The 26,458-nt window shown below is 28.3% G+C and overlaps 1 protein-coding gene across 3 annotated transcripts; it reads right to left on the bottom strand.

Annotated features, from left to right (window-relative positions):
• Nucleotides 1-734: 734 nt before the first annotated feature.
• Nucleotides 735-9,537, bottom strand: LOC107170289 (facilitated trehalose transporter Tret1-like). Of its 3 annotated transcripts, none has more exons than XM_089217496.1 (5): nucleotides 9,381-9,537; nucleotides 9,154-9,289; nucleotides 6,214-6,399; nucleotides 2,385-3,212; nucleotides 738-1,155 (listed from the first exon to the last, which is right to left on the bottom strand). In XM_089217496.1, the coding sequence occupies exons 1-5, from the start codon at nucleotides 9,414-9,416 to the stop codon at nucleotides 914-916; spliced, it is 1,428 nt and encodes a 475-aa protein (XP_089073622.1). In that variant the 5' UTR covers nucleotides 9,417-9,537; the 3' UTR covers nucleotides 738-913. The 3 variants fall into 3 exon arrangements, with proteins under 3 accessions (XP_089073623.1, XP_089073622.1, XP_089073624.1); XM_089217498.1 differs by having other exon boundaries at nucleotides 1,028-1,155; nucleotides 2,338-3,212; XM_089217497.1 differs by lacking the exon at nucleotides 6,214-6,399 and having other exon boundaries at nucleotides 735-1,155.
• Nucleotides 9,538-26,458: the final 16,921 nt, after the last annotated feature.

The following is a 26,458-nucleotide window of genomic DNA, read 5'->3' as shown; positions in this document are numbered from 1 at the left end:
TTTTTAAGAACGTAAACATGAACGTCAACGAGTTCCTTGTTTAAGGATAGAACTTGAACGTAAACGAATTCATGTGTGAAATTTTTGGTTTTTGAAATTTTTTGAAATTCACAATTCAATGTGAACTTTCCGAACACTGATTTTAACCAATATTAACTTATAAAAAGTTCAAAAATGAAAAAAAAACTAATGATGACAATATATGACCATCTAAATGATTTTCTTCTATTCAATATTTTTTTCCAAGCTATAAAGTTATATCGATATTCGATGCGAAATTATCAGTACAAATAACTCATTAATAAATATACGATATGAAAGTTAACTCTGGAGGATATTGGATAGGACATACCATGTATTCAAATGTGATAGAATAGCAAAATATGCCCTGTTTCAGAATAGAATCGGGTGAACGCCAATTAAAACAGGTTTTTTCAAAATTTAGAAAAGTATTGAGAATTTTTTACTTTTAATCCCCCAAACAACTATTATAGTTTATACAGTTTTTTTTTTTTATTTTGATACAAATTATAATTGTATTTTAAAAAAAGTGGAGCCCCTCTCAGTTTCATATTTATAGATTCATACCTAGCAGATTGCAGATAGCAGTATTTATCTAATATTGTAGTCTGAAAAAAGTAATATCTAAAAATAAATGCACATATACAGCTAGATTTTTAAATATATTATATACATTTATTTATATTGAAAATTATTAATTCACATTAACACACACTATGTCTATAAGGTATCCTACAATAAATAAATTACAATATAGAATTATTTAATAATGGAATAGCAATGTGCATTGAATAATATACATGAAATTCCTTTAAACAAAATTGCAATAATATATGTTTCATAGAAATAAAAAAAACAATGTTTTATATTATAGTAGTATAATGCAATACCATTAAGGCAAGTTATTTTTTATCGATTTTTCGCGAGAATCAAAAGATAGTAATATTTCGTTGAGAGATTTTCCTTTTGTTTCTGGCATTATGAATGCACCGAACAATGCACTTGCTAAAGAGAATATTGTGAAAACTGACCAGACACATTCAACTCCAAATTTCGACACAAAGGCAGGGTAAATTTTTATGACTAAAAACATTAACTCGTATCCAAAAACTTGTACGATTCCACCCATTACGCCTGAAAAAAAAAACAATTAAGCTTATAATCTGGAAAAATATATGGCCATATAATGATAATTTTAAATTTAAATTAAATTTAAAAAAAAAAAATTTAAATGACAAAAACTAAAAAAAAATCTGTAAGACTACCACAAGAATTCTAAAGACATTTTTTATTTTTATTTTATTTTTCAACATCTATTAGCAAGGCTGAGCATTAACGGTTTAAAAAGTTAAAATTAAGTTGAAAAGTCAATTTTACTTTAACTTTTTAAATTAACTAGTTAAATTTTGGATTTTCATTAACTTAACAACTAACTTACTAAATTTATTTTTTGATTAACATGAAATTAACGAATTAATTTTTCATTTTAAGAAATAAGTTAAGTTAATTTATTTTGTTTTTAATGTTTTTACATTTCATTATTTGAGTCAATTTTGGTGTTGTGTCAAAAAAATATTTTCCGTGAATTGTTTAAAGTTAAAATTTTATATTTTTCCAATCACTCTGTACACTAACACTCTGTAGATATATTTTTAATTTTATAATAATATAAGGTTTTATGTTATTAAATCAATTATATCAAGTAACGATAATAATATAATAATATATAGTATATGCCTAGATATTATATTGTTGTTATCAACGATCGACGACGCACGAGTGCATTGCGTTGTCATTTCGGGAGTTAAAAAAATCATTAACTTGCTCAGCCTTGAATCTTAGGAAAATAACCTATGTCTCGGGTTCACGATATTAAATTATAAAAGTTCACAATCACAACCATTTGTGTGATGGACATAGATGTGTATTGATTAGGTCACACACACTCCTGTCATACTGATATGAAACTACGGAGGAGTAGTAGAAGATAATTATTAATAGGTATATATAATTTATTAATTATTATAGTTATGAATCCAATAATATATTTCAGACTTTCACCAAGTATTTAGTATACATAATATTGCCGTATAGCATGTACCAGGTACCTATATTTCGTTTATACCATGTGTTCGATTTAATAATATACTCTCATTATTTACCATTATTAACCAACGTAATTGTAAATATCTTTTTTTAAGATGTTCGAAAAACAAAATGTTGATGTACAACCTTAGTTAATATCTTATACTTCGAGTATCTATATGCAAAATATCAGACTCTAGTGTTCAATAGAATCGGGAGTATATTGCTTACACACACGCGCACACGTAGTAGAATAGGTACTGTAATTAATACAACACCTTTGACGGCCATCGGGAACACCTCTCCACAAAGGGCCCAGGGCATTGGGAGTATGGCCAACAGGGCAAAGAACACGTAGGTGATAAAAGCAAACACGAGGACCTCGCCATAAGGTGGCGTGGCCACATCTTTGTACATGCGCATGTAAAGTATGATGACGGTCAGCGACAGGGCCATGCCACCGCCGGACACGACGACCAGTGTCTTCCGGCGGACGTGGTGCAGCATGGCGTAGATCACGCTACCGATGACTCGGGACAGGGACAAAAATGCGGTGACGGTGACGCCATCCCACTGGACGCGGCAGTCATGAAGTATGTCAACCGAGTAGAACAGCAGCACGTAGAACCCACTACCTTGCTGGCAGATAAAGAACAGCGTAGTTATCAAAGTCGGCTTCCAGACAGTTGGTCCGGTGAACAGCGTCCAGTACGCAGCACTGATCGGTTTGCCCGTGGCCGTGGTGCCATATTCGCTGCATAGGTGGTCGTCGCCATTGGCCGTCATTCCGCTGACCGGTGCCACGGCCGACGCCGGGACGTTTGCCGGTTCCATGCAAAGCCACGCTTCGGCCGCGTCCGCTTCCCGAGATCGGCCGCGGGTCCGGAGCCACATAGGTGTCTCTGGCACTAGAAACAGCGACCCGCAATTGACGGTGCTGACCACGAACAGTATCAGTGACACGGTCCGCCAATCGATGTACAAGGACATCACGCTCTCGGCCACCATTCCCATTCCCACGAACACGATGACCACCGAGAAGTACAGTGGCCGAAACTTGGTAGGGCATACCTCAGCCAAGTACAAATATACACACGTTCCCGAACCTGTAGAATGATGAGATAGTCAGTTTAGCGATATTAAACAATTTAAATCGAGTCCACAGCAAATAATTGATTCATAAAAATCGATAACATAATCTAATTATTTATTGATTGATTAATATGTCTTAAAATTAATTATATTGCTTTAATTGTTGCTTATAATTTGTTTAAAAAAAAATAATTTGATAATAATATTCTGGTGTAACAATTCATGAATTAGCCTATAGATGATGCGGTAACGTTGAAAACACGTAGACATATTATATATTAAGAAATACCTGAAATAAATGGGTGAAACAGGATTGTGAATGATCACTATATAACAAAAACTAAAGGTATTATTTTGCACCCAAAAATTGACTCGACTTCGAAAGAAATTTAATGAGACGATGCCAAGTTGTGCGACGCAATTTAGCTCAACGATACGATTATCTATTTAATGATCGGCTTATCGTTAGCAGTGACGTAATTAGGAATTTGGTTTGGGGAGGGGGATTATATGTTTTTAGCAAAATCTGTAAGCATCATACAGTAACCTACCCCACCAAATATTAAATTTTAGTTTTGGGGGATCTATCACCCTCATTACCCCTTAATTACGCCCCTGATCGTTGGGATGTCTAGAGAACATCGACTACAACATGGTTTAAAATATATATATATATATATATATATATATACGTAAATACGTTAAGTATATAATATTAATAATAATAATACAAATGATGATAATTTATAATTAATGAATAATGACACTGCCTTTGTAATTTTATAAAGTCTACAATATTATGATTATAAAAAAAGTTACAAAGCAAAAATTACAGTGTTATAAGTGTTGCATAAATTAAAGTACCTACTATAAGCGCTTACAAGTCCACAATATTAATAAAACTAGTACAAAAGTTAAAGTTTAAAAATCAAAAATACATTTATATTTTTTTTTCTGTAATGACAACTAATTGTTTTTAAATATTATAATACATTCTGGTGATTTTTATTCACATTCCCACATTATTGAAGTATTATTTAAAAATTTGGTAACATGTGTCCGCGATGTTGTAATTTTCGGGGGCCTTTATTTAAACTATAATCCCTTGCATTCGTGTTATTAATAAAGTAGCCCTGAAATAAATTAACTTTCTGCAATAATTTGAGAAAAATCCTATTTTAATCTCATTTGTTATTTTCTTTATTTAAAAAAATATAATTAATGATTTCTACTGTTGACATATTATCTGATAGGGAAAAAACCCTCCCCTTGATACCTTGGTACTAAGTTTTCCTAATACATTTTAATACTCGAATACGTATCCAGAATATACATGGTGATTTTTTTATCATGAACCACTCATTATTTCAAAAAATATCAATGTTTTTGAAAATATTTTTTTACAAAGTTTCATGTTGTTAAAAAAACGTTTTATTAAAAAATTATGTTTTTTAATATTTTTTATCCTTATAATTTTTTAAGTTTTTTACTTTTTTGAAAGACAACATAGAGTTTTAATATCATATTCCAAAGCAGAATATTTTTTTAATTATTTTGATACGTAAAAATCGAATTTTGGACGAGTAGTTTATGAGTTATAAGTATTTAAAGATTAGATTGGCGGAGTGGAGTGGTACGGGGTTACCCCACAAAATATTTGTCCACTACTCCGCTTGTCTAAACTTAAAATACTTATAACTCATAAACTACTCGTCCAAAAATTCGATTTTTACATATCAAAATACTTAGAAAAATATTCTGCGTTGGAATATGAAATTAAAACTCTAGGTTGTCATTCAAAAAAGTAAAAAACTTAAAAAATTATAAGGATAAAAAATATTAAAAAACATAATTTTTTAGTGAAAATGTTGTTTTTTTAACAACACGAAACTTTGTAAAAAAATATTTTCAAAAACATTGATATTTTTTGAAATAATGAGTGGTTCATGATAAAAAAAAAATCACCCTGTATATATATATCTTTTTATAGATTCTAATAAGCAATTGGAATAATTTTCAACTCTTTTATTCAAATACAAAATAAAAGTATTCTTTAAAAGACTATCAATATTACATAACACGCGTGCACAAACCGACGTAGTACATTTTAACTGTCACCGCATTCTCTAATTTTTGATAACAGCTCAGCTCGTGTTTAAAAATATTTGTATTTTCTAACTATATATTTACCTAGGCATACTACCTAGTTGTTATCTATATCAGTTGGATACACAATGTTGACGATGTAAATGGCAATAAACTAATAACTAATAAGTAAAAGCTGTAAGATAACATTTTTAGATAATTATATTTCAAAATAGTTCTATATTTTACTCAAACTGGTTTATAATGCCTGAAGGTTAATATTAATTATTCATAATTTATTAATAAAAGATTATAATTGCATCATCAAGGAATGTTTTCTAATCACGTTATTTATAACAGTAACTATATATTTAATAATAGGGTTCTAGAGTGATCTATATTATGCACTTGATTTATAACAGACCAAACTAGAAAACTGAGCTTTAAAATTATGAGTTTAAAAATTGAAAATTGAAAATACGTTTTTTTTTTATATGCATATTAATACGTTCTACAAAATTAATCTTTTTCTTTCTCAAAATGTAATAGAATATAAAAATATTTTATATAATTATTTAATTTAGACATCACTTTTATTCTTAAAACTAATATACCATATTTTTGATTATATTTAAAAAAAAAAACAATTTTCAGTTCAGTACAATTTTGAAGTTTAAACAGTTCTCCGCTATATTTGGAAAACTATAAATTTATTTTTTCCATATTTTACATTTATTAATTTAAATGTAAATAAATATTGACAACAATTTTTTTTTGAAATTTTGAATAATTTTCAATGTTAAGAATATCTATTAACTTTTTTGCATATTTTTACTTTTTAGCTTCTATAAGTTCCAAGCCTTATAGATTACTAATAATTGAATAATTATAAAGCACAATAATATTAGTTTATTAATTTGGTAAACATACCAATTCCAATTCCCAGAATAATTCTTCCGATCATTATGTCTTCTAGAGAATTGGCATTGGCGAGCACCAACCAGCTGATAATTAGTGGTGTATAACCAAATTGAAGAGCTTTTCTTCGGCCTATTTTATCTGTTAGTATTCCAACAATGAGTAAGCCGATAGGACATACTAATATTGGGATACTTGCTGAAAAAATAATGTATTTAATATCATGCATTACTCAGTGATTATAACCATATATTTTCTATAAAATAATTTTGTTATTTTTATTTAGTTTTATTTTATTTTTATCGGTCCTTAATAAAATCATTCATTTTTAATTTATATAGTAGTAGTTAGAAATATAAAGTATATTATTGTTAAGTTATCTGTTCAAGCAAACCTAAATACTTTCTCACTGTCAAGAAAGACTTTCCTTGGGTACCCGATACGCTGTTTAGAACGGAAATGGTGTAGAAAGTATAGAGACTCACTCAAATAAATCCGCTTTAAAGTAATATCACGTTAGGTTCTATCAATGAATGATTTCCTTTTTCATATCAGTCATGTATCACTTATGTATTTTGTCATCATATTTACTTATTGTGCTTCACTAGCAATAATAATAATAAATGTTATTACATCATATAATTGAGTACTTAATTGCAGTTTCCAAACTAATTAATTTATCACAGATCAATTTAAATAGAAAAACAATTGATATTTTTTAAACATTTCAGTAAAAATTAATTATGGTACGATAATATATCATAGTTATTTTGTTTTTACATTCCTAAGTACCTAATAACAATTTTAAAACTAATAAAAATTGAATATTTCGTGTTTATTGTTTTGTATGCTGTAATTTATGAACACGTTATTTTAAAATCACTAACCACTTCCACATTCAACACTTCGTTGGCATAATTAGAAATAGTAATTTTAACCGTTTCATTATTTTCTTAATCGACAATATATAATGAAAAAAATATAACTTCAATCAAATTCAATAAAAACAGTTGTATGGCTTGCACAGATTGGCATATTTTATTGCAGTTATATCTAGCTAAATTAATTTTATTTGTTTTTATTGATCTCGAAAAAATAACGTCCGCAGTGAAGGCCATTTTTTATAATTTGTTTTTGGGACAATGTTAGAGATTGAATATTTACATTATCAAACTTTCCGTGATCTTGGGGATATAGGTAGGTACTATTATGTTTATTTATTATATTTTGATAAATTTTATATTAACTTAACATTCATACCAAATTAAAATATGTAAATCACGATAAACAAAACAACCTTAATGTTCAATTAACTCCTGTGAGACATAGAACTGCATAAGTTATATTGTAAAATTTAAAAATCAATGCATTATTCGTAATTTTCATTGAGATTTTCTACAAAAAAAAAAATATATATATATATATATTTTAAACTAAAAAGTCTTGCAACTTCTTGAAAAGTTTCTTTTTTTTAAATCATAAAATCTAATTTAGTACATATGAATATATTTTAAGTAATATAAATTACCTATGTTCAGTTAACTTAGTTTACTTCTGATATTTTTATCCCTAAAATAAAATGTATGAGGATGTTACGTTTATCAGTGTAGAAGATTTTAATTTTAATTTAATTTAGTGATAAGGCAGATAATAGCTAGTAGACACATATGCACTTTTTATTTCGAAGTAATTGTTTAATTTCTTGCAAACGGACATCACCGAATACATATATTATGATTTTTATTTTATAATAGTTGAAATATGCATCCTATCTTTGCGGTTAATCAATAGTGGTTGTGACTCGTAAACAGTAATTTTTATTCTATGATTATTATTTCGGGGACTTTACTTCATGGTATATGCGATGCTTTCATATTGTTTGTAATTAAATTTTTTATTACCTATTACAATTAAAACAGATGTAATTATTGTTTGTGATATTTTTTAGTACTTAAAAAAAAACAAAAAATTCTTTGACAAAAGACTGATAAAATTCTGTTCTTGCTTACAAACAAAACATCTTGACTCACCACTATTTTAAGTACCAAATGATTATTTTTATGTTACTATCCTGGTGAGATACAATGAAATTTTTTTTTCAAACAAATTTTTGTCACACAACTCCTGAAATATAAATATATAGTGGCTAATAATTACCAATAATATGATTATAATTTTTTTTATATTTAATTTTAATAGATATAATATTTCAAGGGAACATAAATTTGTATTATACAAATACATTGCATGAATAGTAAATATTTAATTAAAACTAAATAATATGGGATAATAAACGCGCGAAGAAAAATTACCAAAGTTATGAAAGTCTTAATGCACTATAAAATAACCATAAAACATGGCTAAATATTCAATACCAGTTTTTGACTTAAAGTATTTTTTGATTTTGTAATAATTCATAATCTTACAACCTCAAATATTTAAATTAGAGTTTTATAGATATATAAGAATTAAGAAATAAGAATTTCAACATTTTAAATTTTTAGTTTTATTTGATTTTTGATGATGACATAAATAATATTGTTATAATTATTTATGCTATAGGTCCAAAACTTGAACATTTGTATAGTTATAGTTTTACCTCATCATTTTTACTTAAATAAATTTAAAAAATATAAAAATAGTACTTATTATGCAAACTATAATTTTAAGCTTTAAGTTGAAATTTAATAAGCATTTGTCAATATCACGAAAATTTGCAAATAATTTTGATGTTATATATTCATGACATTCTCAATTTTAATAGCTAAATATTTAAAATCGTCAAACTATACGGTAACATGATTTAAAAAAAAAAATAGAAATAGACGCGACAATTACACTAAAAATATTAGATTATATTTCTGGTCATCGTATCATTCGTATCACGTATAAAATAATATATTATATATGTATAGGTACTTTATATAATTTATTAATGACGAATAAATGTACCTATCCATGAGGAATCTTCAGTATCAATTTTTATCGTAGACGTCGGTTCTTTTAATTTAGACAGAATAATAGACGAGAATACGAAAGAACATCCGACAACAAACGTATGGCCTGACATTAAACAAGTGCATAATATCTAAAATTGAAATGAAAATTATTCAACAAAAATAATATTATATAGATAAGAGGCATCACAATAATACATTAGTTTGTTTCATTATACTCACAAGCTTTAGATGGCGATTGAATTTAAAATTGAGCATTATTAAGAACAGTGTTCTTCAAAAAATGTAACGATGTGGTGATGATACAATAATTATTTGGCCACCGTATATAGAACTATACATGACAGCTCAGACTCGGCTAATGATAAACTAGACGAGAAGCGTAATAATTTCAAATAATTGTTTGTTGTGAATTAATAATAATTATTTGCATATTGTTTCGTGCGTATCGTATGCTTCTTAAAATTTATGAGATAGTTTCTATTGTATACAAAATCGTAAGAGATATCGATAATGAAACTATAACGTTGTTAAATACATTACACTGATTAATATAATTCAAACTGTAAATACATGAAAACAATTACCTATATGTTAAATTTTATAATTATTGAAAACTTCATGTGTATTATTTTATAATTATTGAAAACTTCACCTCATCCTGTTAAGTCGCCGGAAACAGTGCAAGATTAAACTTTAAGCTCTGATACAGTAAGTCAACACACGAAGTGACATTAAAAATGGGTTATATTTATTATAATAATTATTCAAATAATTATACAATATTATGTAATGATATAATATTGTTATATTGTTCTGCAAGAAGACTCCGGTAAAAACGTGATGATTAATCGTGATAACTATTTTATTGATGTAGATTTAGACGGAATTAATATTAGTAGTGGGCAGTGGCATTAAAATATTATAAATATATACATATCATATTATGGAATTATACTATCAATATTTATTTTTGACTGAAATACTTCATATTATAATTTTACTTTAACTTTGTATAATTAGGTATATTTGATTATCGTTTATTTCCATATATATCTGTTATCACACTATTATTACAATTAAAAGCAACCTATCATAAATCGAGTTTTGTTAAAATATTATGAAGTATATTGAATTGATTAGAGTATTATTCTGAGGAACTCGTGATTTAACAAATTTTTGATGAAAAAATGTCTAGAAGAAATAATACTACCTAATGTAACATACTATTGAAGTATAAGGCTTAGATACATACGATGTATGTTACCAAATATACAGTTATTATTTGTGCTGCTGGTGTGCGCTAGTCTCATATTTCATGTTTGTAACAATTGATACCCAATAATAAATAATACTGATATTTTAAAATACACGAGAATAAAAAAACTGATATTATAAAATATATAATAATAAATAATACTGATATATGTAATACATAGTAATATCCATTAATAACAAATATTTTAAGGCCACAGCACTCCAGGTAAGCTCAACTTGCCAAATGTTGATTAAATATAGGTACCTATACATTTTTTATAGTATAATATATTAATTTATCTATTTATCACATAAATAAAAACTAACTCAAAATAATTGGCAATCAATTATTCCTGTGATAAGCCAGGAAGAAAAAATAAAATATAGGTTTAAGATTCAAGGATTCCTTCAGGAAAGGTCCCAGGTCCAGAGTGGGTGCTAGACTTGGTGGTCAAAGAAGTGGCTACTATAAACGCTTAAATTCTACGTGACTTTTGCAATGAATGCTTTTCACAAGTAATATTCTCCGTAGTGTGGAAATTCGTTAAGAAAGAGTACAAACCCGTTGGAAAACATGTCTTCGTACAGACCAAACATATTTTTAACACAATTGGTAAACCACTTGAGTGGGTAATTAAGGGCTGATAAAAAGAATTTCTGAAAAAGATTGGTGGTCTTAGTGATAAGCCATTTGGTTTCGGTAAGAGACAGTCTACAGTGAAAACAATAAAGAAAATTATTGAAAAGATTAATGCCGCCTCCATAGACCCAGGCTGTATTATGCCCGGTAGTGGTATTAAATGCACAAAATGCTTTTAACACAGCCATACTAAATACAATTGACAGAGTATTAAATCAGAAAAAGGTACCCTCACACCTCGCAAGAATAATTTGGAGCTACCTCACTAGCAGAGAACTTTAATATGAAAAGGACAATGAACAAGAAAATGTGTAGTGCCACAAGGATCAGAGCTGGGACTAATGCTATGGAACCTAATATATGATGACTTGATAAATGTGGATAGGTAATCAAATAATCTGAGCGTTTTATCGTTCATAAGACACAGCAAAAAGGACACAACGTACTGAAAATTATATTCATCAATAGGACACATTGCGTTCAAACGAACAAAGCAATAATATTGGACAATTAGTTATATTGCCAGTAAGTTTTACGTGGGGGCCGAGGTATTTTCACGAAAAATACAAGATGTAATGGCTTACGTCAAAAATTATGGTAAACCAGATCTCTTCATAACAATGCTAATTTAAATTATCAAGACAAATGCATCATAGTAAATCAAGTTTTTCATTTAATGATGTGAAAGCTCTTAACTTTCATTAACAAACATCACGTCATATTTGGCCTTCCTCGGTGGCACGGTGTCATTTGTATACGGCTGAATGGCAAAAACATGGCGGTTACACTTACTTCTTTGGCTAATAAACGAAATACAGCCAGACCATATCGACAGTGTAATTACAGCTAAAATATCAAATGAAAAAGAAGATCAAGAGTTGTACAGTATTTCTGTAAAACAAATGGTTCACAGATCATAGTGCACTTTTATCCTTAAACTCGTCATGCATGGTTGAGATAAATTGTTCTAAACATTTCCCAAAAAAATTCAGAATAATAGCTACCTCTTCTGGTAATAATGGCTTTCCAAAGTATAAAAGATTATCACCTGAAACATCTACTATTCGATACCATTAAATTAACAGCAGACGGATTGTATCTTACAATAAAAGTTTGCTAGTATATTTTGGTTTTCCTTTTCCAATAAACATAAATAGAACAATAATAAATATTGAGTATTTAAGAGAGACAAATTACAACACCAACTATTATGAAATTATTTTCATTGTTTCATATGAAAAATAAAATAAAAACTAAGAAAATTGTGTAGGTATATCGTGTATATATATATATAATATATATATATATATGTCGTAGGCATATAGTCAAATCAGGCATTTTATTAAATGCCTAGGCATATAGTCAAAGAATTTAATGTTTATGCAATTTCACTATCCGCCTAGACATTTAGTTAAATACCTATTTCATGCCAGGCAAATAATAAAAAAACATTTTGTATTATTTTAAAAATTTAAATATATTTTCTATCAGTTATTTATTGCTATTTTATATATAAAAAAAGCTGTGTATTGTTTATTAATATGAAAAACACGTAGGCATATGAAATAATATGTTTAATTTTGTGTTAATTATTATTTAGTATTGTTTTAAAAATGAAATCATAAATATATTCAGGTAATAAATAATTAGATGTGATATAGACGTAAATGATAGTAGGAGTATATTGTATAGCCTAAATAGTCAGTATAGTCTATTGTACGAGTAGTAAGTACTATATATTCTTATTAAATAAAAATAAAAGTTCCATTGGTTTTTACCTTGGAAAATTAACGTAGGTACTAGGTTGCATGAGAACCTTATCTATATTGAGTACCGTGGGACAAATTATAATCTTATCGATTATAACGACAAAAATATGGCGTTATGGAAAAAGATACAGAACATGCAATTGAATTGTACAATAATTTAGTTTAGTACGTCTATTACGTTTACGTAAATCGTATGTAGTTTGATCGTGATTGCATGTAATGTTGTAACATAGGTATACCTATATGTTCCAGCAAATGCCACCAAATAACAACATTTGACAACAAGTAATAGGTAACAAAAACTTGTAATTATAATATAACTTTTTTTATTTTTTTTTTATAATTTCATTTTTAAAACAATAGTAAAAGTTGACACAATGATACAATATTAAACATATTATTTCATATACCTACGTGTTTTTCATATTAATAAATAATGCACACCTTTTTTTATATATAAAATAGCAATAAATAACTGATAGAAAATATATTTAAATTTTTAAAATAATACAAAATGTTTTTTTATTATCTGCCTGGCATGAAATAGGCATTTAGCCAAATGCCTAAATGACTAGGCATTTAACTAAATGTCTAGGCGGATACTGAAATTGCATAAACATTAAATTATTTGACTATATGCCTAGGCATTTAATAAAATGTCTGATTTGACTGTATGTCTACGACATATATATTGTGTAGTATATATAAAAGTTTATATTCATAAACTAACAGCAAGAGAACATTATAAAAAATGTGTTCACTTTATGAAACACCAATAACAAAATAGCCCTTGTAGGGGCTTAATTGATTAAGTGATAAATAATTGATAATATAATAAAACCATTTATCTACCTAACTGTCCTAACTACTAATATAGAAATTTGTAAACCTTGATTGATAAGCTATTCATTAAATATCGAAATTTTCTGTGTTATCATTAATCAATAATCATTTTTTATCATCTATGACCCAATATGCTTAAAAGGAAAATGGTGTTTCTTTCTCATAAAATATTTTTATGAAGTTATGAAAAATATTATTTCTTCTTTTAAACCTACACGGTTATGTTTGATTAGAAAAGATTATTGATTGCATACAGAAAGGACAGATAATAAATGACTTATCCAAAGTGTACATAATGTTATTAGTTGTAGGATAAATTATGGTATCATATTTCTGGTTACCTAATTTATCATTTGTCTGTTAGGTTCCTATTGGATACTATTTATTATTATTCGACACTATACACTCATTTTTAGAAATTTACTCTATAAACTTTTAGATAAAATAAACAACTCGTTCATAAAATTAAATATTTCAAGAAAATATATTTCATGCAATTTTAAAACGTTGCTAATGTATAGTAGCTGGTTATGCAGCTTATCTGGCACTCACCTTTGTTAATAGTTTGCAGCGTCAACTAAACTCATACACAATTTTAAACTTACCTGAAGTGTTTTAAATGTATTATTAGTTATTACCTAATATGCAATCGTTTCATGTGTAGGTACTTCCGTTAACTATAAAACACAATATTACCGTTTATTATTAACTAAAGAAATCAATCTTAAAAAATATAATTTAACTCTATAGTTACATAATTATATCACATGAATAAATAAATAAATCACAAAAAAAAGGTACCTATTAGCTCTGCAGATACTAAAAACAATTAATATAAAACATAAAATAAATAAATAATCCGCAATTATCCGTATAAATTAACTTGCTTGTGTATAAACCTATACCTACTTATTACATATTGAAGATAGTAAACAATAACATTTATAGTTAAGAAAATATAACACCTGTACTTTAAAAGGGTACTTATCGTAATTTAAGCATAATAATTTTTTCTTATCGAATATTTTAGTATAGAAGAGTGAATTCTGTAATTAAATAACAATCAGTTTAGAATAGTGTTTAGGACATTCACAGTCACACAGACACTGTTTGTGTAGTTTTTTAACTGGTATAAAATTTCATATTAAAAAAAAATATATGATTTAAATCATATTATATCCATAATATTATTATAAAGCGTGATTTGGTTGATTAATGAATCAACCTATTAAATAATATAGCACTTCAATATTGATCTAATGCAATGCTAATATAATTACGTAGGTAAGGTAGGTACTACAACAGCAATATCGTTAGCAGACTAGATTTAAGTATGTATAATATTTCGTGTTATACAGTAATCTAGCAGATTTATATATTTAGTTATAGGTAGTCGTTTGTTCAAACAAATTTAGATATTTTAATTTTAAAAAGATAATTTTTGTAAAGAAAATGTGAGTGTAACAAATATCTTATCTCGTTCAGACCAACGTGCATCATCGATAAAATGCATTCCCATAAAATCATTTGTATGATTACATTTTTGAGTGAAAATATTAGATGATAACAAGGCTATAAGTTTATAACCCGTTGACCCAACTATAACGGTTCTTGTTTCACAAAAAGGTAAATATTCAAACAACTACAGATTTTGACAACTGTGCACAGATAGTTCATAGTGCACACTTTAGATTATCTCAAAAACGAATAGTTGAAAATATGTTGGTGTTCTATTAAACTGTGTATGTGAAGTAAGTTGCACAATTTGAAATACCTAATACAAAAAAATTATAAAAATTGATGTGTACCGGCGTGTTGTTATTCCTAGTGAGGAGAGAGTAAGGTTAGGCGCTAATTAAATGACTAAAATATATGTTTATTACTACGAAAACTACAATGTACTGTATTCTAATGTTTAATTACTTTTGACTTATTACATAGATTTTCCGTATAACAAATTAGGTTCGGACTGAGTGCGTTTAACTCTACGACTCACTGGGCCGGCCGTGACCAAGGGGGCTCTCTGTGCAACAGTCAGGGTAGGAATTGCTGGATAAGCAGATTCTAGCTCGAACGTCCGTTCCCGTAGTCACGTACGCCAGTATACATAATATCATATTACTCTAATATAACTACGTAGGTACTATGCTTAAATATAACAAAATAACTATAAAGTTATACAAACGTTTTATACATTTAAATTAATATTAAATTGTCTTAAGAAGAAATTTAGACAAATCGATATAATCATATCCTCAATTAAAGTTAGTATTATATTATTATTATTAATAATTTTTGTATATGCACTAAAATCACTCGAAAGTATGAAAAAAATGATTTTTCATGAATACGTTTTGTCTATACGTCGAGTGTGAAACAGAGTGAGACACAATCAGTGCCATAGGTATTCTTGATCCCAGGTTCTTGATTCCGATTACGTAAGCTCGAAAAGACAGCAATTTAAAGTGACCCATATTCTTAAGTTTAATTAAACAGAACTAAGAACTACTATAGGGTGTACCTCCAAATGTAGTTGTATAAATAATATAGAGAATAATTAGTCAAGCTAAATATTGATTCCCACTATTATTTCCCCTACAATAAGGTAATACAACCTAGTATTAATTGAGCCAATCTATTATCGTAAAATATATAACCGTGCAATTTTAAATAATAGGTACTGACTTTAATATTATATTGAAAGACTCAATAAATCATGGTACTATACCTACTTCTTATTATTAGTTACATTTTTATGTTCATTGTAGGCTAGCTATGTGAGATCACTCATCGTCATATCGTAAGATAAGTAATTTAGCTATGGTACTATAGCAACAAGTAATTTCCGTTTCCCAAAACATAGTATTAAATATTAATAAAATATTATTATTATATTTCATAGCACAATAATAGACTATTTAATCAAATCATATAAGTTTTGTTATTTGTTAGTCAATTATATTATAAAATTATAAAATTTCAAATTTCAAAAATTTTGCTATGTAATTTACAGTTATATTTTTATAATACTCGTATTTACCATTTTTTTGGTTAAATATATACCTATTATACATTTTAAAATGTAGTTTGTACTATCAGTATTAATTGTCACTACCATATAATATAGAAAACAGCAGCCGCCAGAAAGCCGTTGTATATTAAAATGAAAATATTATAAAACTTTATAGATTTAAAATTAACATTTTTATAGGTTCGCTAAACGTATTCTCATGAGACAGCACATATAAAATAAAATAAATTATTATGCAACTGATACTTTTATCGGATTTGCTACCATTGTATATTATATGTTCATAATTTTAATTACTCGGTTAGTTGGATACCTAACCTAAAAGTTTGCCTTCTGGAAATTATATACATAGAATTCTAAATAAAATGTTCAAAACATAAACGTAGGATACGTGCAGTTATTATATAATTTTTAGAAGTCCCGAGGGCTAAGCATATTATTATAATAACCATCTGTCAAAATAAAAAAAAGTTTTACTCTGGAAACGTTACATATGTTATAATGGTCTCAAAGTTTAGCATTAAACGTAATCGAATTCCTAAATAGACTACTACTACAGTTATATTTATCAATCCGATTTTGACTGAAGCCTGCAGTTGTCATAAAACGCAAAGGACAATGCAGTAAATTTAATTTTTTAAACAAGACAACCATAATATATTTCTCGAGTTTCATAACAACAAATGTGTTTCTTCGTGTTTCTCATATTCAAAGTTTTTATGTATTTTTATAGTCCATCTATGGCATTAAATACTTTAAATGTATTATTAATTATTATTATAAGGACATATAAATAAAGATCTGTAATTACATTTTTTTTTTTAGCTAGACATGTTTACAAACTGTAAAATAATAACTGTCGTATACGCCACGCAAAAGCTTGACGTATATAACAGATATATTTTCGGTTTCTAATTATCTAACCTTCGAACAAGTAAATTATCGACACCTGCTGTATGAGTTTTATTTAAGTTCTTTTGGTGACCACGATAACGAGTGCTGTAGAAGTCCAACAGGATTAGGTTACTTTACTCCCGAACAACTGACCACGATAACGAGTACTGGATGTTCGAGATATCTTAAACCTAGACAAAGTTGTACTCTTTCTCGACTGACCACGATAACGAGTGCTGGACGAGAAATAAGTACTACAGTGTCTTACTACCTGTTTTTAAAAGTGTTATTCACCACAACGTCTCCGTGTCCACTCGTAAGATAAAATATGCTAAAAAAGGAGTAAAGAAAAACAGTGACACTTGGTTTTTTAAAAAAAAGGAATTAAATATAATAAAATATATCAAAAAACAAAATAATCAAATGAAACTTAAAAATATTGCTCGTTAACTACGACAATAAGCGAAACAAAACAAAAAGCCTCGTTCCCGCCGCAGACGTCGCCTTATGTAGTGGTAGCAATTTTGATGACTCGGCTTGATTGCAGACTTCTGCTTCGTATGTTATTTTAATATTTATAATTTCGTTATATATACAACAATAACTTATAATAAGAACAAGTGATTTAATGTTATATAGAACAAATAAAATAACAACCAACAAATAGTGAGTTGATCAGAGATTGAATATGTTAAATAGCAGTGCAGCTGCAACCACTCCATAGGGGACATTGGCACAGATCGGAAATATTTTGCTTATATAGAAGATTCTTAACGGACGGTGAAGTCTCTGTCTCGGAGGTAAGATTTAAATAGTGAATAGAAGTAAGGAGAGAGAACAGTTTTTAGCTTGAAGAAGAGGCCTTTATGCCATACTGTGTCACGTCAAGGAATACACCTATATGCATATTAGCTTTTTTCCAAAGCGTAGGTTATTATATTGTCAACTAAGCGATGGATCTGATGAACGGTTGAATGGTTGTGACTAAATCCAAACTGGTTGTTAGGTAGGTTAGATTCGATGATGGGTAGGATACGCTTTAGGATAATTTTTGAGAAGATTTTTGAAAATAATGGAAATAAGTTAATTGGTCTGTATGACTTAGCGGAGTCAGATGGTTTGTCTGGCTTGAGAATCATAATGATTACAGAAAACATGCATAGGGCTGAAAAATACGAAGGCTTCAACATGGAATTATATATGTGCGTAAGCATCAGTAGGGCTTTTCTGGTAACTTTATTGTCACTTCAGATGTAACTAATTTGTAATCTGGGGTTTTGCAGCGAGGAAATTGACGTATTTCATGTTCAACTTTGCTCGTGTGAATATGTTTAGGTGGAAGGGTCATAGGTAATGCGCAGGATAAAAAGCGGTTTAAGATTCGATTTGGGTATATATTATTGTGTGGTTGTAAAGTAGAAAAAAGGTGGTTGGAGAATATATTTGATTTTTTCATATCACCATCAGCTTTTTTCAAATTTTAAATATTTAAAAATATAATACACAACAATTTTTAAAATAATATTGAACCTAGAGTTTAATAATAATTATTTAGTCTTTATTATTAAATTGAAATGGCAATTATACATATAATGTGGAAATAAAAATAAACAAACATTTATAATTTTTAAATAACAGTGAGATACTTAGCAATAATGATGGTTTAAAATCAATGGTAAAAAAAAATAAATATTTTTCTCAAACAATTCTGGGGAATTTCGACTAAATATTTCTCATTATTAAAACATACACGAGTAGGGCCTTTATGATTATATCCCGAATGACCTATTTTTAGATAACTAGGTCCCGGAAAAAAATTTAGTCAATTCATCCCATTTTTTATAATAATAATAATAATAATAATAATAACCAGAATAACCCAGAGCCCCGATTGTTTGTGCGCATGCGCGTAATTCTGATTGGTTAATAAATATGAATATAAATGTATATACATAATACATATTAAAGACATATTTGTACGTGCATTTAATAACATTGTATAGCGTTCCGGTTTAAAAAGTTTTCCATTCCAAGCTCTGATTATAAAAACTATGATATAATATCAATAAGTTAAAAATATATTTAGGGTTTTGATGCATCTGTATTTTTTTTTCTCGAATGCTTGACACAATGCTTTTCAAGAAGCATATGTGTTTCAAGTATACACTTTGCTAACAACGATCTATTTGAAGTAATTTTTCTAAGATTTTTAGGTCATTAGTGTATTTTTTGATATTTTCAATGACATTTAAATCCAAATCCTAATTATTATTATAATACAAATATCACTCCGTCTATTCACGTTACTATTTTTTATAACTTGTTTTAATTAACCTCTTAATATACAGTAATTCATCGTGGAATAGTTGTTGAAGAACCCATTATCAAAATAAAGGGTTTTAAAATTCCGCTCTGTATTATTAATTTCATAATTATTATTATTTTGATGCATAATGCTTTCTAAAAAGTTGTTCGATGAATAAATATCGAATATCGGGTAGAAAGGGTTTTCATAAAATAAGATTTTAACGTTTAGTGTTTAGTTGAGAATATTTTCACCATATATTATAATGAGTGATTAAACATACCCACAATATTTTTGCCAAGGGTATGCGTAATTTATGTTTAATTTATATGAATATAAAATACAAAGTTGAAATATTCTGTAATATTATATTGTTTAATATTATTACTAGAAGCTTAAAGTGAAAAGTGTTTTTAATTTATTTGTTTTAAAAAATGTTTCTTACGAAAAAAATTATAATTAATAATTATAAATATTACCTATACACAATATACATAGATAGATAAATAGTATTATTAATTTATTAATATACGTTCTTAATCAAAATATGTATGCTTGTCAATATAAATGATAGAAGTGAATAAGTACTGTTCGCGCCAAAAGCTTATCGGTCTTGGAAGGCTACTCTGCACAACGGCGACCATCCTAATCTCTCCCGTCTCCCCCCGCACACCACTCAGTAATTAGTGTTTAATTGTTAAACTATTATAATTGTTTTCTTATTTATTATCTTTATTTATATGTTCTCTGTTTAAAATATTGGTAGGCTTTTGTCATAATAACATACGGTTATTCCTTAGATATACAATGGATGAAGCCATCGGGCTAATTCTTGAAGCCAGAATAACCCAGAGCCCCGACTGTTTGTGCGCATGCGCGTAATTCTGATTGGTTAATAAATTATCACAAAAAATAATATGATCATAATATCATATACTATACTATTATCATATACTATTATCAGTCATTTACGCATGCGCAGTAATAACCAAGGCTCTAGCGTTTTCAGTCATTTTGGCTTCAAATCTAATACCTACACGAGCATATACCGAGTAGCTACATCCATAGTATATGATCTAAAGGTTATTCCTTATTATCATATGTTTGCTATCAATTTATTATCATTATTATTATTGTTTTATTCTGCGGCAGACACCCTTATTATTATTATAATATTGTTGTTGTTGAAAATTATTATTGCTCCGTTACTATTGGTTTTTTTTTTGTCGTTTCTCCGTCATGTTTTGATTTTTTCTTTTACTGTAAGTCACATTGCACGCAATAATCTCAAAACAGAGTCTATCGTACTATAAAATTTTTACTTGTCTTCGTTACTGCCAATGCGGCACGAAATTTATTATATTTGTTTCGCCATTAAGGCATAAAATCATTGGTGCGTTATTATTTTATTCCATCGTCCGATTTGTCGTGTGCGATGGTAGCCACGTAAATATCCACTGAATGTAAGTATTCTACACGGCATCCCGGGCATTACGTGAGTGAATTTGGCGTTCTTTGTCGTCATTCACATGATCTCAGGACTCACCCGTTGAGTCTTAGTGGATTAACTACTCACGCTCGCGCAAGACTGCCAGAAATCGCCAGGGTGTGTGAGAGGCCGCTTACATCGTCGTGTTGTTCATTCTGCGTAAGACCGCCAGCACTCGCCGTGGTGTGTGGGAGGCCGCCCAGGTATGCCAGAGCATCATCAGTATCCACTTCTATCTGCCTCTACAGACTTCAGTAGACTTAAGTGTAGTTATTAAGGTTGGCCAATTTATGTGAGCTCTGTGGTCATTGCACCAGATCGATTCGACCACAGAGAGTCCCTCCCCATAACTAAACTGTTGCATCCTCATTCCCGTATTCTCCATTCCTTTTACTCGTCGTCGTTGTCACAGGTGCACTTCATATTGCATACCCAACACATATAAGAAGTCGTCTTATTTAGTTGCCTATCTACGCCCCGTGAAAATAATAAAATCGCCAAAATCTGTTCTCGGACACCACCGAGTGGTCCTTCGATTGGCCTACACTGTTGGGTCCCTAAAAGAACTTAAATGAATATATAATTTTTACTAGAATTAAAATAATAAATCAAAAAATCAATCAAACTTGACTGGATATGGTTGTAGACTATCAAATAATGCTAACATCCAATAGTACAGTAAAAATATTTTAGAAAAACAATACCTTGGTAGGTAACCAAGAAACATATTATAACAACATCTAAATATACGTATAATTTTCAGTTTTCACTCAAACTGATAACTCTATTTCAAACAATATATCACAATGATTACCTCAATTTGCATCCTGACAAAATATTCTTATTTGTAATAGCAATGATATGTTCGAGGGATCTATTGATACACATTTTTTATAAAAGTTTATTGGTAGTTGATTTAATATTTAAGTTTGAAATTTTCCTCTTTAATGCGTTTAAAAAACAATATATTAATATACAAGACGATTATTACTCTTATTTGGTCTTATATAATATCCAAATCTGGGGCTAATCCAAATCATCTAACATAAGAACTCTACAAGCCTTCCAATCCATATGTCTCAGACAAATAACCGGAGCCCCATAGTATGTGACAAACGACGCATTACATAAGGACCTATATAAGTATCAACAGTCAATGAAATATTAACTCAACATTACAAAAAAATTCCACTCAGAACTTCATTCAAACCAAAACCACTTATTTCTCATATGTCCTCTATAACCATCCCCAGCAACCCTTTAAGAAATAAATAAACGGTTTCTCCATATGAACCCATCAAATTAAATAGTAGGTAGGTACTATTGAAGGACGGTTTTCCTCTCAAGCCAATCAATTCATCTTTTTATTACTATTAATATCCAATTTACTTATAGTGCTTTATGTATATATTGTAAATATAGCTTTTTAAAATAATAAAATAAAGTTTGAAAAAAAATAAAATGTGGTGTTAAAGGTGTTAAAAGTGTTAACGACACGCTTGAAAATATGAAGTACTAGCTCAACCTGTACACTTTGTAGCCCGTTAAAAATCCTACCTTTTATATGTCTCAAACTGTGTGTTAAGTTCGTTTCCTGTGATAATGCTGGCAGTATATTAAGTGGTAGAATTTTTAAAGGGCTATAAAGTGCACGGGTTCAGCTAGTATAATAATAAATAATAATTATAATATAAAATAAGCAACCATCTAAAAACGAAAATTTCCATCGTAAATCTCAAAATGTCTGTTTGAGCACCTCCCGGGGTTTGGCCTATAACTTTTTAACTTAGCATACCTTCTGCCAATAGGTTTAATATATGATCTATGTACCAAATTTCGTCGCAATCATTCCAGCCGTTTAGAAATGCGAAAATGTCAGTCAGACAAACAGAAATCCATTTACATATATACGTATATGTTACCGAAAACGTTGACATGAAAATATATCATTAATCTTTGTGATTATTCTGTGAGTGATTTTATTATATTATAGGTATTGTTGGAATTCCTAAGAAAAACAACATAATATTGATACAAATTTAGATGACCGTTTTTAGAAAAACTTTAAAATAGTTATAATAATAATAATAATAACTATATTATATTCGTACAAATCATGTTTCTATAACATTCTTGTTCGGAACACCGATAAGATGAAAAAGAAGATACGAACCATCACATTTATAGTTATTTAACTCAGGTTTTATACTTAAAAATAAATATAAACAACAAAATGTGTTGCATCCATTATAAATAAAATTTAAACGTGTTCATGTTTTATAATTATTTTTTCTTTATTATTATATTAATGTTTAAGTTTTAAAAGAAAAGAATATTGTGATAAAAATAAAAATAAATATTTAATATGCCTATGCCTATCAAACATAGTAAGATTTTGAACGTAAGAGATTAAAACTAAAATTAATTTCCCGTTCCATAGTCAAATAATTTGTCTTATAACATATTTGTATGCAAATCACCTGTAGCTACTAAGACAATAATAATCCTATGCGTCAAGTTTGTCAGTTTTTATACCAGTATCGAATGTTAAGTACAATTAAAAATATATTTTATTCATACAATAACTGTAAAAATTAATATTATAAGAATCTATAAAAAATAAATTATCTGTGGCAGCTTTGAATTTGAAAGATAATAATAAATTTGACTATTGATTTTTTTATTATATAATATTACAGAATTATATCAAATATTTTTATGGAATAGATTTAAATCAATTTTATTTCTATTTTAGTGTTATCTTTTTTTTTTTTAAGGATTCAAAGACTTTGTGAACAATAAAATGTATTTATATTGAATCGATTTTTCTTTATTTGTGAGGGAAAAGGCCCGGAGGGTTGTTTGAATATAATGGTACTTAACTGGTCAAAAAATAAAAATAGAAATAAATATTTGTTTTTGCTAAATACTTCAGGTACATATAAGAATACATATAATAATAATATAAAAAGGACAAAAAATAATACAGGATTCCGTTTTTAAAAACCTTGATGACACTGAACCAGAATTAAATTTTTAGTAGCGTAATATTTTTTTTCGTATATAAGAGTATGCCCCATTCGCCTCCATATGTTATCATCATCTTATAAAAATACAACATAGCGAACTTTACATTGACAATAATCCATTTTTCTCTGTTAAAATTATCTTAAGGCAAAAATGAATATAATTATAAGAGCATTATTCAAGACATTTCTGGGTGTTTTATTTTTATTTCTAAATAGGTTTTGATCATTTTAAAATTTACAAAACAATGATGGTTTTGACGAAGATATTATTCATTGGACTAAATGTGGATGGATGAAGTAGAGAGAAGCAATAGTTGTTTTATGTGATAGAAGAATCCCATTCAGGTTAAAAGGTAAATTTTATAAGACAGTAGTAAGGCCGGCGATGATGTATGCATCGGAATATTGGGCTATAGATAAAACAATGGAGATGAAAAAGAGTGTTGTGGATTTGAGAATACTAAGGTGAATGAGTGGAGTGACGAGAGAGGACAGGATAAGAAATAAGTATACAAGGTATAGGTGTTGATGCTGCAGGTGATTAGGAGTGTATGGTATAGATTCATTTCCGGTGGACATTTTTTTTGTGAAAAAGATTGAAAAACTTGTAAGGAATCTTTAAATCATGGTTTTGACGAATTTTTGTCAATATCTGAACTTCAAATGCTATTAAAAAAAAATTGTGCCTATTTATTCTTATAATTTTTTATTCACTATAAAAATAACTTATGAGGAACTTTGTATTCAATTTTCAAGTATTTTGATAGGGCCGAAAAAATTTTATCAACCCTTCAAAAAAAGTTTACTTTTGACCTCTATAATAATGCACCAAGGATCTTCAATTTTACATCGGAAAACACCCCCAAAGTTTGAAATCGAAGCATTATTTCGACTAGTTATGCTGTACCAGTGGCGTCCCTAGACCCTTTCATAGGGGGGGGGGGGGCGAACTTCATACATCACCTATATATTTATATTAAAATACACCAATTACAAGGTTTTTTACCTTTTAATTAATTTTAAGAAAGAAAATAGAGGTCATGGAGGGGGCGACTGCCCCATTCGCCCCCCCCCCCCCTTGAGGACGCCCCTGTGCTGTACAGACACACACAAAAAAAAAAACACACATCATTGTAAAATCAATTCATTCATCACGTCGTTCAGAATCTAAAAATTGTAGTACTTAGGTTGGATAACTTGACGAATATATTTTTCATTTAATCAAAATAAATGATAATCATTTTTTTATTTAACTATTATTTTTAAGTCTTTTACCGAATTGTATTTTTTATATTTTATCAATGTGATGCAACTCATTTGTTTTTTGTTTTACATATATTGGCATAAATTTCATTTTGAAAACCCACAAAAATGAACGTACCTTATTAGTGGGAAAATTACTAATATTAGCGCTCCTTTAAAATACCAATCCAAGTAAATCCAGTGGCTAAAATAATTTCAATTTAAAATAATTTAGTTACAACTATTAATACTGAATTATGTTCTTAAATAATACATTCAATTATTTTATTTTATTTTATTAAACATTTTAATTACAATGAATACAACACAAATATTACATTGGGTAAATTTGATAAAAGTGTAATAACAAAAGATAGTGTTTGTGGACAGGCAATCAGCAGTGCCATACATTCAATTTGTAATTGTATAATAAACTTTTTTTTTGCTATAGAACCAGTATGAGTTCGTTTTATAGTTATTATGTATAACCATGTGTATAATACCCCACAGAATAGTTCAATTTTTATACCACTGTACAACACAATCTCACATTTTTGGTAATTGTTACCTATACCTAATATATTTTATATAATCAATATAATAAGATTGTCTTGTTTTAAAAATTTCAAAGGTTATTTTATTTTAAAATACTCGATACTAGACAATGGACAATTCTATTTTATAAAGGATCACTTAATCAAATTAACTTCCCTCCCTTGTTCACTTATAGGTAGTCTGTATTCCATAGAAGCGTTTGACATAGAAAAAGTTGCATATATTGTTCAGCTTATTAAACATTTT

This window comes from Diuraphis noxia, unplaced genomic scaffold (genome assembly GCF_037042655.1).
Source record: "Diuraphis noxia isolate RWA-SAM2 unplaced genomic scaffold, SU_Dnox_SAM2 contig0001, whole genome shotgun sequence".
Classification (NCBI taxonomy): Eukaryota; Metazoa; Arthropoda; class Insecta; order Hemiptera; family Aphididae; genus Diuraphis; species Diuraphis noxia.
The sequence above is the reverse complement of the archived record's forward strand: the minus strand, read 5'-3'. Positions and strand labels throughout refer to the sequence as shown.